Source organism: Sebastes fasciatus, chromosome 11, assembly GCF_043250625.1.
Source record: "Sebastes fasciatus isolate fSebFas1 chromosome 11, fSebFas1.pri, whole genome shotgun sequence".
Lineage (NCBI taxonomy): Eukaryota > Metazoa > Chordata > Actinopteri > Perciformes > Sebastidae > Sebastes > Sebastes fasciatus.
Window position 1 is genome coordinate 21640692 of NC_133805.1, and position 13441 is coordinate 21654132.

At 40.9% G+C, this 13441-nt stretch overlaps 1 protein-coding gene across 1 annotated transcript in view; it reads left to right on the forward strand.

Annotated features, from left to right (window-relative positions):
- Positions 1–973: 973 nt before the first annotated feature.
- obscnb (obscurin, cytoskeletal calmodulin and titin-interacting RhoGEF b) overlaps positions 974–13441 on the forward strand; it is a 73875-nt gene continuing 61407 nt past the window's right edge. Inside the window, exons 1-12 of the mRNA XM_074651582.1 lie at positions 974–1292; positions 2601–3696; positions 7533–7802; positions 7973–8233; positions 8944–9249; positions 9338–9604; positions 9774–9880; positions 10762–10930; positions 11416–11691; positions 11782–12063; positions 12481–12756; positions 12887–13168. Coding sequence (XP_074507683.1) covers positions 2610–3696; positions 7533–7802; positions 7973–8233; positions 8944–9249; positions 9338–9604; positions 9774–9880; positions 10762–10930; positions 11416–11691; positions 11782–12063; positions 12481–12756; positions 12887–13168 — 3583 coding nt within the window. The 5' untranslated portion in view covers positions 974–1292; positions 2601–2609. The remainder of the gene's footprint in view (positions 1293–2600; positions 3697–7532; positions 7803–7972; positions 8234–8943; positions 9250–9337; positions 9605–9773; positions 9881–10761; positions 10931–11415; positions 11692–11781; positions 12064–12480; positions 12757–12886; positions 13169–13441) is intronic.

The following is a 13441-nucleotide window of genomic DNA, read 5'->3' on the forward strand; positions in this document are numbered from 1 at the left end:
AATGGTCAAACTAGGCAGCGCTGATCAAATATGAATCAATATTTGTATGTACTTTACTCGCTCCATTGGCTTCCAGTTCGCTTTAGAATCGATTTTAAGCTCTTGATGTTTGTTTTTAAAGCCATTAACGGCCTCGCCCCACCTTATTTGTCCGAGATTTTAACTCTTCGCGAGCATAACAGGGCTTTGCGGTCATCGGGTCAACTTTCTTTAGAAGTCCCAAGGTCGAGGTATAAGCTGTAGGGTGATCGTGCTTTTGCTGGTGTTGCTCCTATACTATGGAACAAGTTACCCCCTGATATACGCACTGTTACTGACCTAGTACTTTTTAACTCTAAGCTCCAGACTTTATTTAGATTGGCTTTTAATACCTAGTAGCACTGTGACATTTTTCCTGTGCTTTTTATAATTTTATGATGTTATGTTTTTATTCCTGTTATTTCTTGATGTTAATGTAAAGCACTTTGGGTACCTTTTGGTTATTGTAAAGGTCTATACAAATAAATGTGAATATTCTGTTACTGTAATGCCTATTTCTCACTTCAAATGTTTGCAGAAACATCTTGTAGTGTACTGTTTAGCTGTAAAATGAGAAAGTTTGTGACCTCGGCAGCCATGTTGAGATCAGTTAAGGAAACACCAAGCACCGCCCACCAGCTGGAGCACAGCCAATAGGAACGCTCAATAGGAACGCTCTCTCTCTGAAATGACCTGTGACACTTGAATTACAATATGCTGAAAGGTTGTTATGGAATTTTTGCCCAATGATGCCAAAAATATACTGCCTAATGCAGGTTTGAGTTGCCTACTTAAGTAAATGTACTTAGTTACTTCCCCCCCCCTGCTGAGAGCCTCCACTCTGAAGGTGTGACCCATTTTGGTAGTAAATATTCAGTGTTATGAGTTTGTTTTAAAGACCTAGTAGTGTGCAGCCTGCAGCAGTGTGCAGCCCAGCAGAGGCCAGGATCAGTCTGCTCTCCACAGACCACAGCTCCTATCTCCTACAGCACTAAATGACAAGTCTATTTTGGAAAAGAAGGCTGCGCCAAAATAGGCACGTCAGCTATTTGGCATCATGAGGTACCAGAGAAGAAAGAAAAAATAAGTCTAGTCAACCGCCCACTGCAGGAGGAGACTGGGGGGGTGTTCCACCATACGGGATTTACAACCATTTCACGGATATCTGAGCACAAAAAGAAGACATCTTGGTGTGTAGGCTATCACCCGGAAACCTTGACGGCCAGCTGACGTTTTTAGCCTCCACATGATCCGTTTACCTGAGTGGACTCAAGGTGATTAAGTAATGTAACTGTAATTTACAAGCGTGTGTGCTCCAGTTTTTCTCAGTTTTACAAGCCACTAAATATATTATTTATATTATAAATATCTTATTTTAGTTTAGGGTTGTAGACACTGTGAGAAATGGAAGTATGTTTCTTAAGTGGTGAGCTTTATCAAACAGCTGATATCCCTTTCGCTGCCTACAAATGGCAATGGACAAGAGACAGAGTCTGACAGCTGAGGTTATTTTTGGGACAGGCCAGTTTCAAGCGACAGAGGTGACAAAGCTGGCACAAATGTCACTCTTTGAAAGGCACAGATCTGCTCTATTTGACCTTGTTACAGGGCTTTTGTTGTTGTGTTGTCAAATTATACCTTTTTTATTGAATATAGGCTGCATGACATGAAGTTATGTCGTTGTATTGATGAATGTGTAGCAGGGCCAGGCCAAAGGGGTATGTTCACTGACACTTACTGTAACTGCCTGCCATAAATATGCCTATCTGGACTGTGGATTTATGTCTTATTTTCATTGCATAACATATTTATAGAGCACACTCAGCAAACTGTCACATATCCCAATGGTTTGGGTGCATTTGACAGGGTTTGCTTTTTAATTTAATGTGTGGCCAGAGAGTAATATAAAATAACTGACACAACCTTTTATGAGCATCCAAAATATGTAGCCCCAATTTGTTACAGTTCAGCAGAAATAGTATTTGTTTTTCCTAAATTAACATTATATTTATATGATTTTGGTGCAGTTGGTGCAGTTTGGTAGCTAATATCAAATTACTAATACTACTACTAACTGCTGTTTTACCAGCTATGAAAATCATTACAGGGGCTTAAATGAATGTGACACGTCCAGGCCTGCAACTAACAATTATTTCCATTGTCGATTAATCTGTTGATCATTTTCTTGATTAATCGATTAGTTGTTTGGTCTATAAAATGGCAGAAAATGGTGAAAAAAATGTCGATGAGTGTTTCCCAAAGCCCAAGATGACGCCCTCAAATGTCTTGTTTTGTCCACAACTCAAAGATATTCAGTTTACTGTCATAGAGGAGTAAAGAAACAGCAAAATATTCACATTTGAGAAGCTGGAATCAGAGAATTTTGATTTTTTTTTTCTTTAAAAAATTGCTAAAACCGATTAAAAGATTTTCAAAAAACGTCGGCGTTTAATGTAATAGCTGACAACTAATCGATTAATCGTTGCAGCTCTAGACACACATCCTGTTCAATGTTGCATGCTATTTCTTGTAAGCTCCTGCCTGGAACTGTATTGTAATATTCGGCTTTTCTTTGATTAAAGGAACAAACAATGGATCAAAACTTGTTCGGAGGAGTCCCGAGGTTTCTCACCCGCCCGAAAGCATTCTCAGTGTGTGCGGGCAAGGATGCCACACTGAGCTGCACTATTGTGGGCTGCCCGACCCCACTGATCACCTGGGAGAAGGAGAAGCTGAAGCTGACATCCGGGGGACGCTTCAAGACCGTGGAGGATGGAGATGTGTACCGCCTGACCATCTATGACTTAACACTGGAGGACAGTGGTCAGTTCATGTGCCGAGCCAAAAACAGCGTTGGGGAAGCGTATGCTGCTGTGGGCCTCAAAGTGGCCCTGCCAGCAGAGATGGCTCAGAGGGCCCCTGTTTTCATGGATAAGCCTACCTCTGCGCGTGTAGGTTTGGGAGGCGATGTTGCTTTCCACTGCCGGGTTGCAGCTTATCCTGACGCCAACTTTGATTGGGAGAAAGATGGGCGCTACTTGGGGGAGACTAACCGTATCAAGATTGTTTCCGACAGTGACAGCAGCACCTTAAAGATCCAAAGCGTGCGTAACCTGGATAGTGGCACCTACACCTGCAGGGCCCAGAACACCGTTGGCCGTGCACAGGCTGTAGCAGCTCTTGTCGTAGACGCCCAGGATTCCCGCCACCTGGCTGCAGACAAGAACACCTCCCTCCTTTCTCACCTCCAAAAGCGCAAGGAGGAAATGAACCAGGACATCTCCATCTATCGCACCGAAGAAAGCAGATCCTCCGTTTCGTCTTCCTCCAAGGCCAACATCACAGATAGTTTTAGCTCTCTGAGTCTGGAGCATGAGCTGAGGGCGTCTGCGCTGGCAAGGCTGCCCAAAGGTGTGTTCACCCGTACCTGCACGGTGACTGAGGGCAAGCATGCCAAACTCAGCTGCTTCGTGACAGGCCACCCTAAACCCCATATTATCTGGAGGAAAGATGGAACAAACATCAGCGAGGGCCGCAGGCAAGTCATTTATGAGGACCAGGCTGAGAACTTCATCCTCAAGATCCTGTACTGCAAGCAGACTGATAATGGTCTCTACACCTGCAATGCAACCAATATGGCTGGACAGACCTACAGTGCTGTGTTGGTAACAGTCAGAGGTAAGTCATGTCTTAAGAAAATTCTACATTCAGGACAGTGATAATTGTTTTACACATCTGTCAGCACATATAACATCATAGAGGCCGTCACTCTAGACCACTACAGTGTATGTTCATCATTTACAGCATATTCCAAGCAAGGGTTAAATGATTTACATGATTTAGTGTTGTCAAAAATATTGAAATATCAATACTGAATATTTGAAACTGTTTCAATACTCATTTTCTGCAGTATCGATACACGGGCATAAGCTGCGCTTTCTGCTTTCTCTTCTCTCTCCGACAGCGAGTTTACACACACACACACACACACACACACACACACACACACACACACACACACACATACACACACACATCGCTATTTATCTTTTGATAAAAATCAAAAACTTTATACCCTCAATGTTGTGTCAATTTTTCCCTGTGGTATCGAAAATGGTATTTAATAACAATATTTTTCAAGGTATTGTATCAAAGTTAGATATTCCAGTATCGTGACAACACAAACATGATTTTATTAATATTAACAAATCCCATGAAAACCAACAATATAATAGTCTGTCTCTTTCTCAGCCCCATAGACCATAAGCCAAATGCTTCCTACTGAAGACAAGCGTCTTTATAAAATGACTCTCTAATATATACTGTACAGGCTATTAATTTCCTAAAACAGCTGGGCACTGTATTTGTTAGCAAACATAACTCAAACAAGTTCAAGTTCAAGACCTTTATTTGTCCCCGAGGGGCAATTGGACTATATTGGGCTGAAAATGAATACCCATTTTCTCTACTGAGTATTTATGATACCCTGATGGTGTATGTTAGATTCACTCAAAATAAACTACGGTGCCTATGTTCATCACAGTGAAGAAACATTTCACAGCAGTGCAGCAGTGTGGCTCATTTATGTGTTTTTAATAGCAATAAAAATGGAGGTTTATGGCACAGAGGAATAAGCTATATGTTAGTAGGATAAAGTCATTCTGCACTACTGTAAGTGTTGTCCAAAATCAATATACCAAAGCCTCATTTAAACCTCTCCAAATGTGTGTGGCATTTCACAACAAGGTTGAGTTCTGGCTCATCCTCTGAACTAGGGTGTTGTGTTGCATCTATTTTCTGCTGGTGATGAGTAGTTCACAGATGCTAAGATGGCCTCTCACTCACTGGGGCACTTTGGCACTGCTGTTAGTGAGACGTCCCTTGGGAAGACATTGGCCCGAGGGAGGAAACTGTAGGGTTGTAGAATTATGTTGGTATGTCTGCTAATGAGGGCTGTGCCACTGATGTACCTGTTTATTACGGGTGCAGGAAAATGGATACTTCTGATGTTTGCTTTGCAGGTTGTTAGTTTGTAGGATTTAAAGCGACACTTTACAATGGAAAACATTTTTAACTCTTAATGATTGCGTGGTTATTTATCATTTTTGGCTGGATCGCAGAGGGCCAGCCCTTCAAAAGTCACCGATTGGTCGGCCGAGTGTTGGGGTTTCGTCATTGGCCGTTGCTCTTTCAAAATGAAAAAGCGTGGAATAGCCCTTAATGCAAATGAGCCCATCCAGAGCAAGCGTCTGGCTCACAAAACTTTGAACAAGCTGTCAAACTAGGCGATCTAGTTCTAAAATAAAACAAGATTCAGAAGTGGCATAGCCTATTTCTTGCTTAAAATGTTTTCAGATGTAGATTTCGGTGGATGTTTAGACAGAATAACAGAAAGTTTATGAGCAGGCCGCCATGTTGTTTCCTGTTTGAAATGGCAAGCAGAAAACCATCGACCAATCAGGTGCATTCCACGAGAGGGTATGTCACCACTTGAACGGCATGTTGAGTGCTTCCCCTAGTGCCCTCCCCGGACCTGGTAGACATGTACCGCTGGTTTTAACATTATAGACATGACCACTGACTATTTGTATACAATGTATCCACAAATTCACAGACTGACCTTACACGGTCCAGCCATATACTTGGTTTTGACCGAGTCTTGTTACAAAGAATTCAGCATGGAATAAGAAGAAAAATAGAAAAGAAAAACAATAAATAGGCCTACAGTACACAATTGCACTGAACTGTCACTTCTGATATACAATAACAATGGACATAGGAGAAAAAGTTGGCAATTTCTTTTCAACAAATCAGACGGAAACATTGTGCAACCTTTAATTTAACAACTTTATTATTATACATCACATAGAAATGAAATGAGGCATCCTGGCAGAAAGGGAAGTCAGTCACATTCTGACTTTTTTGGAATACTAAGGACCAAAATAAATAACTTAAGAGTTATTAATGTTTAGTATATACTGTGATGTGTATTATAAGATATGGTAAGATATGGTTCACTGTAGGAGACAAAATATATCTCACCAACTTTGAATCCCTCCAGGGTTTTTGTGAAACCTGATTTTCTCTACGTAATAACAAGAACAGCTTATTTGTCCCTTGGAAGGTACATTACAGGAAATATTGTAAATATTTTAATGTAAATTTTGCATTTATTTTATATAGGTACTTTGAGTGATTTACTGAACCCAGTGCACTTCACCCATAACTCAAAGTGGAGTTCCACGTGTTTCAACACTTGATTCCTAAGTTTAAACTGTTGGCTTGGATCCAAACGTATGGATATGGATACAGTTTGAAACTAACCGTCATTGTGGTGCAGAGCGCAGTAAGAAAAGAGAGAAGTAGGGCGGGGAAACGTACAAGATGTACGCAGCAACCTCAGCTGAAATAGCCATTTACCGTTGTCACTTTCACTTTACTTTTATTTACCTTTATATACTTTACATAGGCCTCCGTCGGTCAGGGTGTGACCATATTTGGCGCATCCTACGGATCTGGCTGTCTGGTACAGCGTCTCTTGTGACATTCCTGTCTACACCTCTGTATATACATTTTTAGTGCCTCTCATTATTACATACTACATTCCTGTTTACACCTCTGCGTACATATATTACTTCTCATCATGCATATACATACTACACCCTATTTACAGTCAGTTTTCCCATCTGAAATACTGTCCTCAACAAAATTACAAATTTACATTACTATTTTATATTTACTTATGTTTATATTTAAGCCCTGTATTTGAACTGCACAATTTTATGCCTTAGATTATCATTTTGCTTTTACTTTTACTTGAGTGATTTCCTCTTTTATATAAACATATTTTATGAGCATTGTTGAAGGAACCTGAGACCAAAGATTTTCATTGTCAATGACTGTTTTGCTGGAATTGACAAATGACAAATAAAGAACCTTGAACACTTGAACCGGGTGTAGTAAGCACATTGAAACCTTCAGCTCACATTAAACAAAGTCATATAAATTTAAACAATTTTCTGTACATTTTGTTTTTCTTTTTTTTTTTACTGGTATTAAGCACACATAACTTTTCAGTCAAGATTTTGATTGATTTCCTACCTTTTAGACAACCATTGTTGAACTGTCAAACCTTGGCTTCCACAACGAAGGTTTCATATTACCAAAAAGCTTTTATTTCACTTGCTAAATTGTCAGAAACGTTGGCCCACATCTTCCTCTGTTTTGACTATTGAAAACGTTGCTGAATAGCCAAGTCTCAAATCTTGGGTGCTCAAAAACTGACACGCATTAAATGTCCAACGTGATGAAATACCTATCAAACAAGTTTCTAGTTTCTCCGACTTGATTTTAATATTACACTAGCCTGAACTAGAGACTACGGGGAAATTAATGTTGAAAGTTTGTAAAATGGTTGCTTTTAAAGTACTGCATTTTGTAGTTTACAGACTGACATATGCAAAACCATCAAAAGCCGCGTAACCTGACGATTCTGTTATTTTTCATTATGTCAGAGCCCAAGGTGCCGTTCAGGAGGAAGCTTCAGGATGTGGAGGTGCAAGAGAAACTGTCAGCCACTCTGATGTGCGAGGTGCCTGTTAATAACACCCAGGCCAACTGGTTCATGGAGGAAACGCGGCTGGAGCAAAGCAGCAAATATTACATGGAGATGGAAGGCACCCACCGTCGTCTCATCATACACAATGTCACCACCAACGATGATGGTGTTTATATCTGCGAGATGAAAGAAGGCAGTCGCACTGTGGCTGAGCTCACTGTCCTGGGTAAGGTTGAGACTTTTTTTCTGTCTTTATCTCTTGTTAAATGTTATGCGCAGGCATTACAATGCCATTATCAAGAGTAATTAATATGACTCCTTAAAATACTGCTAAAAGTTGGGATAGTTGGGCTAATGTATTTCTTTATGTAACGTCAACTTCCTCTCATATCTCAGGCAACATCACTAAGAAGCTTCCCCGGAGGACAGTAGTCCCCATCAGTGACACTGTCATCTTCTGTGTGGAGCTGGAGCATCCATTCCCGGATGCTTACTGGACCCGCAATGGCGAGAAGCTGAAGGAAGATTCCCGTATTTCCATCGCCTGCTTGCTCAGACAGTACACACTCACAATCAGAGATTGCCAGGCAGATGACTCAGGAGAAGTGGCCTTCGTGGCTGGAGACTGCAAGACTTCCACTCGATTCTCTGTCACTGGTGAGGATGACACCCGAGTCTAATTCAGACTTATTGCAGTTCTGACCTGCTCGCATCATATTCATGATGGTTTAAAGATAGAACTAAACTAAACAGACTTCATACAGTACTTTTTAGTAATTATCTTAATTGTCTTGCAAACTTTTATTGTTCTTTTTACTGTTTTATTATGTTACTTTTTGGTAAGACAAAATAATGTAAACACCTCATGGAAATGATTTAACTATGAAATAACCCTGCGATTGCAAACACTACTACAAAGGTTGGTTGTTTTACAATGTTTGCATAGAGGCAACATAACATAGACAATTACAGTTGGCATTTTAGATGTAATCATCTTCGTGTTCACTTCCTAATAAGTGTGAATTTGTCTCTAGCAGTGTTCCAACACAGGCTTTTTAACTTATACTATATGGCTTTGGAGTGCCTTGGATTTGTCTATATTAAATTGAGTTAAAGTGGACCTTTAAAACCTGATCTGATTACTCATATCTATGATGCCTAGTGTACTCTGTTGTCCCTGCGACTTCATACAGCATCACAGAAATTAAGCTGATAAACAAAATCTTGAAAAGAAAAGAATGATTGCCGTCTTTGAAAAAATAGGAAGAAACTGTATTATTTATAATCTTTTTTAAAAATGTCTTTTCTTTTGATCACTCAATACTCTGATTATACAAACAGCATGATCATCACTCTCCCTGTTCTAGCTGCAAGGAAGCATCCTCCCGATCCCCCAGTCGATGCCGTGGTGCATAACAAGACCGACTCATCCGTCACCATTCAGTGGTCTCCTCCTGACAGCGACCGCCCGGTGCCCATCAAGGGCTACACTGTGGAGAGGAGGAAGATTGGCACTCAGACGTGGCAGAGGTGCAACGCTGGAGAAACCATTATTTCAACAGAGATCACTGTCTGCAGCTTCACAGAAGAAGCCACCTACCAGTTCCGTATCTCTGCTATGAATGACTTTGGCCAGAGTCCCTACCTGGAGGTGCCTGGAAGCTTCTTCCTAGGTAAGACGGGCGTCTCTGTGACATTTGTGCTGTTGTCGTATGCATTCAAGTGTTCTTCTCTCATGTCTGATTCACCCGTTGTCTCCAGAACCCAGTGCTGAAATCAGGAAAGGCCTGACGAACAGCGCTGCATTCTCTGGTGAGGAGTTCTCTATCTCCGTCGAGCTGTCTGCTGTTTGTTCCAGCTTCTGGTCTATAAATGGGCGCCTCCTGCGCAGTGGAGCCGACTACCTCATCACCAGGTCCAAGAACGCGCACACTCTGCTCATCCGTGACGTGACAATGGAAATGAACGGAGTTGAGCTCAAGTTTGTGGGCGGAGGCTCGCAAAGCAGTTGCATCCTATCTGTGAAGGGTATGCACTCATAATCAGTTACTATCAATAGAGAAAATGCTTTAAGTCATATAAATACATTGCAGGATCTTCTTAGCTTTGTTTTATATTGGATGCCATTGGTATTTATTGTAATTCTTTGTGAGAAGCAAATCAGTAATGCCCTCTTACATGAAAACTGTATTTTTAGCTCCCCCTGTCAGGTTCACCAACAAGTCAAATCTGGCGGAGGCGGTGGTCTGCAGCGCCCAAGCCACTGCTCAGCTGACTGCTGAGGTGTCGGATTACGATGCACAGGTTTGTGTTGGGAACAAACATCATTTCCAGCTTTACTGTTAGCTTGCACAGATTATTTTAATATGACTTTACATAGGGATAAAAAAACAAACGCTATCATTTCTGTAGTTGAGTAGGTTTTTTTCTGTGCTATTTTGAGTCTACTCTAAAATCAGCTTTTTTTACAAAGCATTGTCAACTACCTTTAAACATGCCTGAAGGATATCCCATTTTAGCCAGCTTTGACTCTCTTTTCCATTCTTTGATAAAGAAAATACGGCCCCCACTTTGGATTGAATTGACGTATTGTGGTTAGAGTTGGTAGAGGTCTGGGGGTAATTAAATGGAGATAAATTCAGTCAGTACACTATGCCACATTTTATATTTCATGTTACTGTTACCCAGAATAGTCTTTAAAGGAGACACTTACTTGTTAACAAGTACTCCAACTTGGTAATACTAAAGTAACAGTAGTTCTACTTGAGTATATATTCAGGTATTTTCTTTTATTTATTATTCTCAGGGACAATGCACATTGATCAGCATCACTGGAAATGTGTTAGCCAAAAGGTTACTTTTCAACTGTTGTCCCTCAGCCTGAAATTAAAATAACAGATTATACACACAACATACAGTATATAATTAGAACAGGAGTAAGCAAAACAAGAAAAACAAAGCTGTCAACAGCTGAACAGGATAAAAAGCTTAGAGGAATAAGGCGGCATCATGCAAGTAGGCCATTTAGAATACAGACAATCAGTACAAAACAATGATAAGCATATAGTTGGCACAAACAGTTAAAACATGTTAACATAAAAGTCACATTACAAGGTACTCTTTTAACCATAGCTTTTGTTTTATCATGTCTATTTTGGCAATCTGTTCTGTGTTTGTTTCTCCAGGTGGTTTGGATGAGGAGTGGGCGGGAGGTGAAAATAGGGAAGAAGTATGAATATATGATCATCGACCGCAAGAGGATCCTGATGGTGCACAATGTTACAGAGGAGGATGTGGGCATCTACGAGTGTGTTTTAGGTGACGACAGAATGTCCCTGCAACTCTCTCTTAAAGGTACGCTCGTCAAAAAAGTACAGTTTTAACATTATCGCAGAGCAAAGTCAACAGTCTGTCTGCCGTGGATTGTGTGTTGGCATGTGAAGGAAGTATCACCAATATGCTCTGCTCGGTGCAAAGATAATTGCGTAAAAGGGAACTGGACTCTGTGTTTGCAGCTTCATGTGATATACTGAAATGTGACCTGCTCTGATGGCTGTGAGCATATGCTTATGAGCCATCACATAGAGGAAAGAGATATCTGTCACCATGTAGTCAACTCCAGTGTTACTCTACTACCACAAGTCATGCTGTTTCCACACATGAGCTGCTCTGATAACAAACATTAAGATATACATTTCCAAAAGGTATTTTAATTATTGGCACAACTATTTTACATGTACACTAATTCAGTAACACACATTTTATTTGTATGAAATCAAATCAAATTAATTGACAAATTTAAAAAGTCATCACTCAATTTCCATCTCTTTCTCTCTAAGATGAACCTGCCAAGTTTCTGAACAAACCCAGAGGTACCATGGGAATGGCATCGTCCCTTAAAGGAGATCTTGAGCTGAGCTGCGAGGTTTCTCCCGCCAGTGCGGTCGTTGTGTGGAGAAAAGATCAAGTGGAGATTACCGAGGACCAAAGAACTACCTTCGCCTCCAAAGGGACTCAAAGGAAACTCATCATTAAGAATGCCAAGAAAAGTGACGAAGGACATTACTCCTGTGAGACCGCAACCGACAAAGTCACATTCCAGGTCAAGATAAAAGGTAAGACTTTATGATGCTTTTGTAGTACTATTCAACATTTGCTGCACATCACAGATATTAATATGATATGATACACATTTGTTTTCTCAGAAACTCAAGCCGCAGCTGTCTTCTCCAACAAGGAGTCAGTCCAGGCGGAGGTGAAAGCTACTCTCTCCCAGAAAGCCACTCTTTGCTGCAGTGTTTCGGATAGCAAGACAGAGGTGAAGTGGTATAAAGACGGCAAGTTGTTTATATCCAGTAAGAAGATATACACCGAAGTAAAAGGCGATACTCGTCAACTGGTGATTGAAAAGGTGGAGAAGAGCGATGCTGGAGAGTATACATGCGAAGCCGGAGGGGATAAGCTGGTCTTCAAGATATCTGTGTCAGGTAGGACTGTCGATTGATTCATTGATATATAGAATTTTAACAGATATTTTCAGTTTTATATCTTGTGTTTACCAGAGATGTGATCATAAGTTTCTTAGAAATAAGTCATTCAGCATGAAAAAAACGTTAAAAGATCGACTAAAGAAATCTTAGTTGAGAAGGCCAAAAAGGCCAGATTAGTCTACTAATCGACTAAGAAGGGGCAGCCCTACTTTGTACATCACGTTTAATATGATGTAGTACCAATTTTGTGATTCAAATGTCCCAAACTAGACTTGATGAGGTTTGCCTGCACAGTTAATAATTAATGATGCCCTGAAGAATGCATCAATTAGGTGTCTCTTATATATTTTAGTCATTGGTGATCTTAAACAGAGCTCAAAACAACACTGTATTTCTTGTTGATGTTACCCTCAGAGGTCCAAGCAGCTTTCTTCAACAAGGAGTCAGTCCAGAAGGAGGTGAAAGCCTCTCTCTCCCAGAAAGCCACTCTGAGCTGTGAGGTAGCTGATACCAAGACAGAGGTGAAATGGTACAAGGATGGCAAGCTGCTGACTTCCAGCAAGACGATCCACACTGAGTCGAAGGGCAAGAGTCGCCAGATGGTGATCGACAGCGTGGAGAAGAAGGATGCTGGAGAGTACATCTGTGAGGCTGGGACTGAGAAGCTGGTCTTCAAACTCCAGGTGGCAGGTAGGGCCCAGGACTGAACTGGCTTATAGTATCTCTGTTAATTGATGTACTTAACAGGTATTGCAGATGTTAACATATCAATGGACAAGTAAAACGTTTTTGTCATCCACATTCATGGTCTCCTCCACAGACACAAAGGTCCAGTCTGCATCCTCCAACAAGGAGTCAGTCCAGAAGGAGGTGAAAGCCTCTGTCTCCCAGAAAGCCACTCTGAGCTGGGAGATATCTGATACCAAGTCTGAGGTGAAATGGTACAAGGATGGCAAGCTGCTGGGCACCAGTAAGACAATCCATGCAGAGTCGAAGGGCAAGAGTTGCCAGCTGGTGATCGACAGTGTGGAGAAGAAGGATGCTGGGGAGTACATGTGTGAGGCTGGGACTGAGAAGCTGGTCTTTAAAATGCAGGTGGAAGGTAAGGAGAATATGTTTAATGAATACCAAATGTTTATTTCATTGTTTATTTTTTGAGGCCTAGATGCTTTTTAGGTAAAACTTAGTTTTAATGACTGTCTCATACAATATTAATTGCATTGTAATAAACATGATACTACTATACCAATATTGTTGGTGCTGTGGCTTGTATGCTCTACTGAGCTTCATGCTTTGATTTCTTGTAAGGTTTGTTTGCTGAGGCAACTCTGGTGTCTTGTGGATCTGTTGTTTGTCAGTTCTTGGTCACAGATTT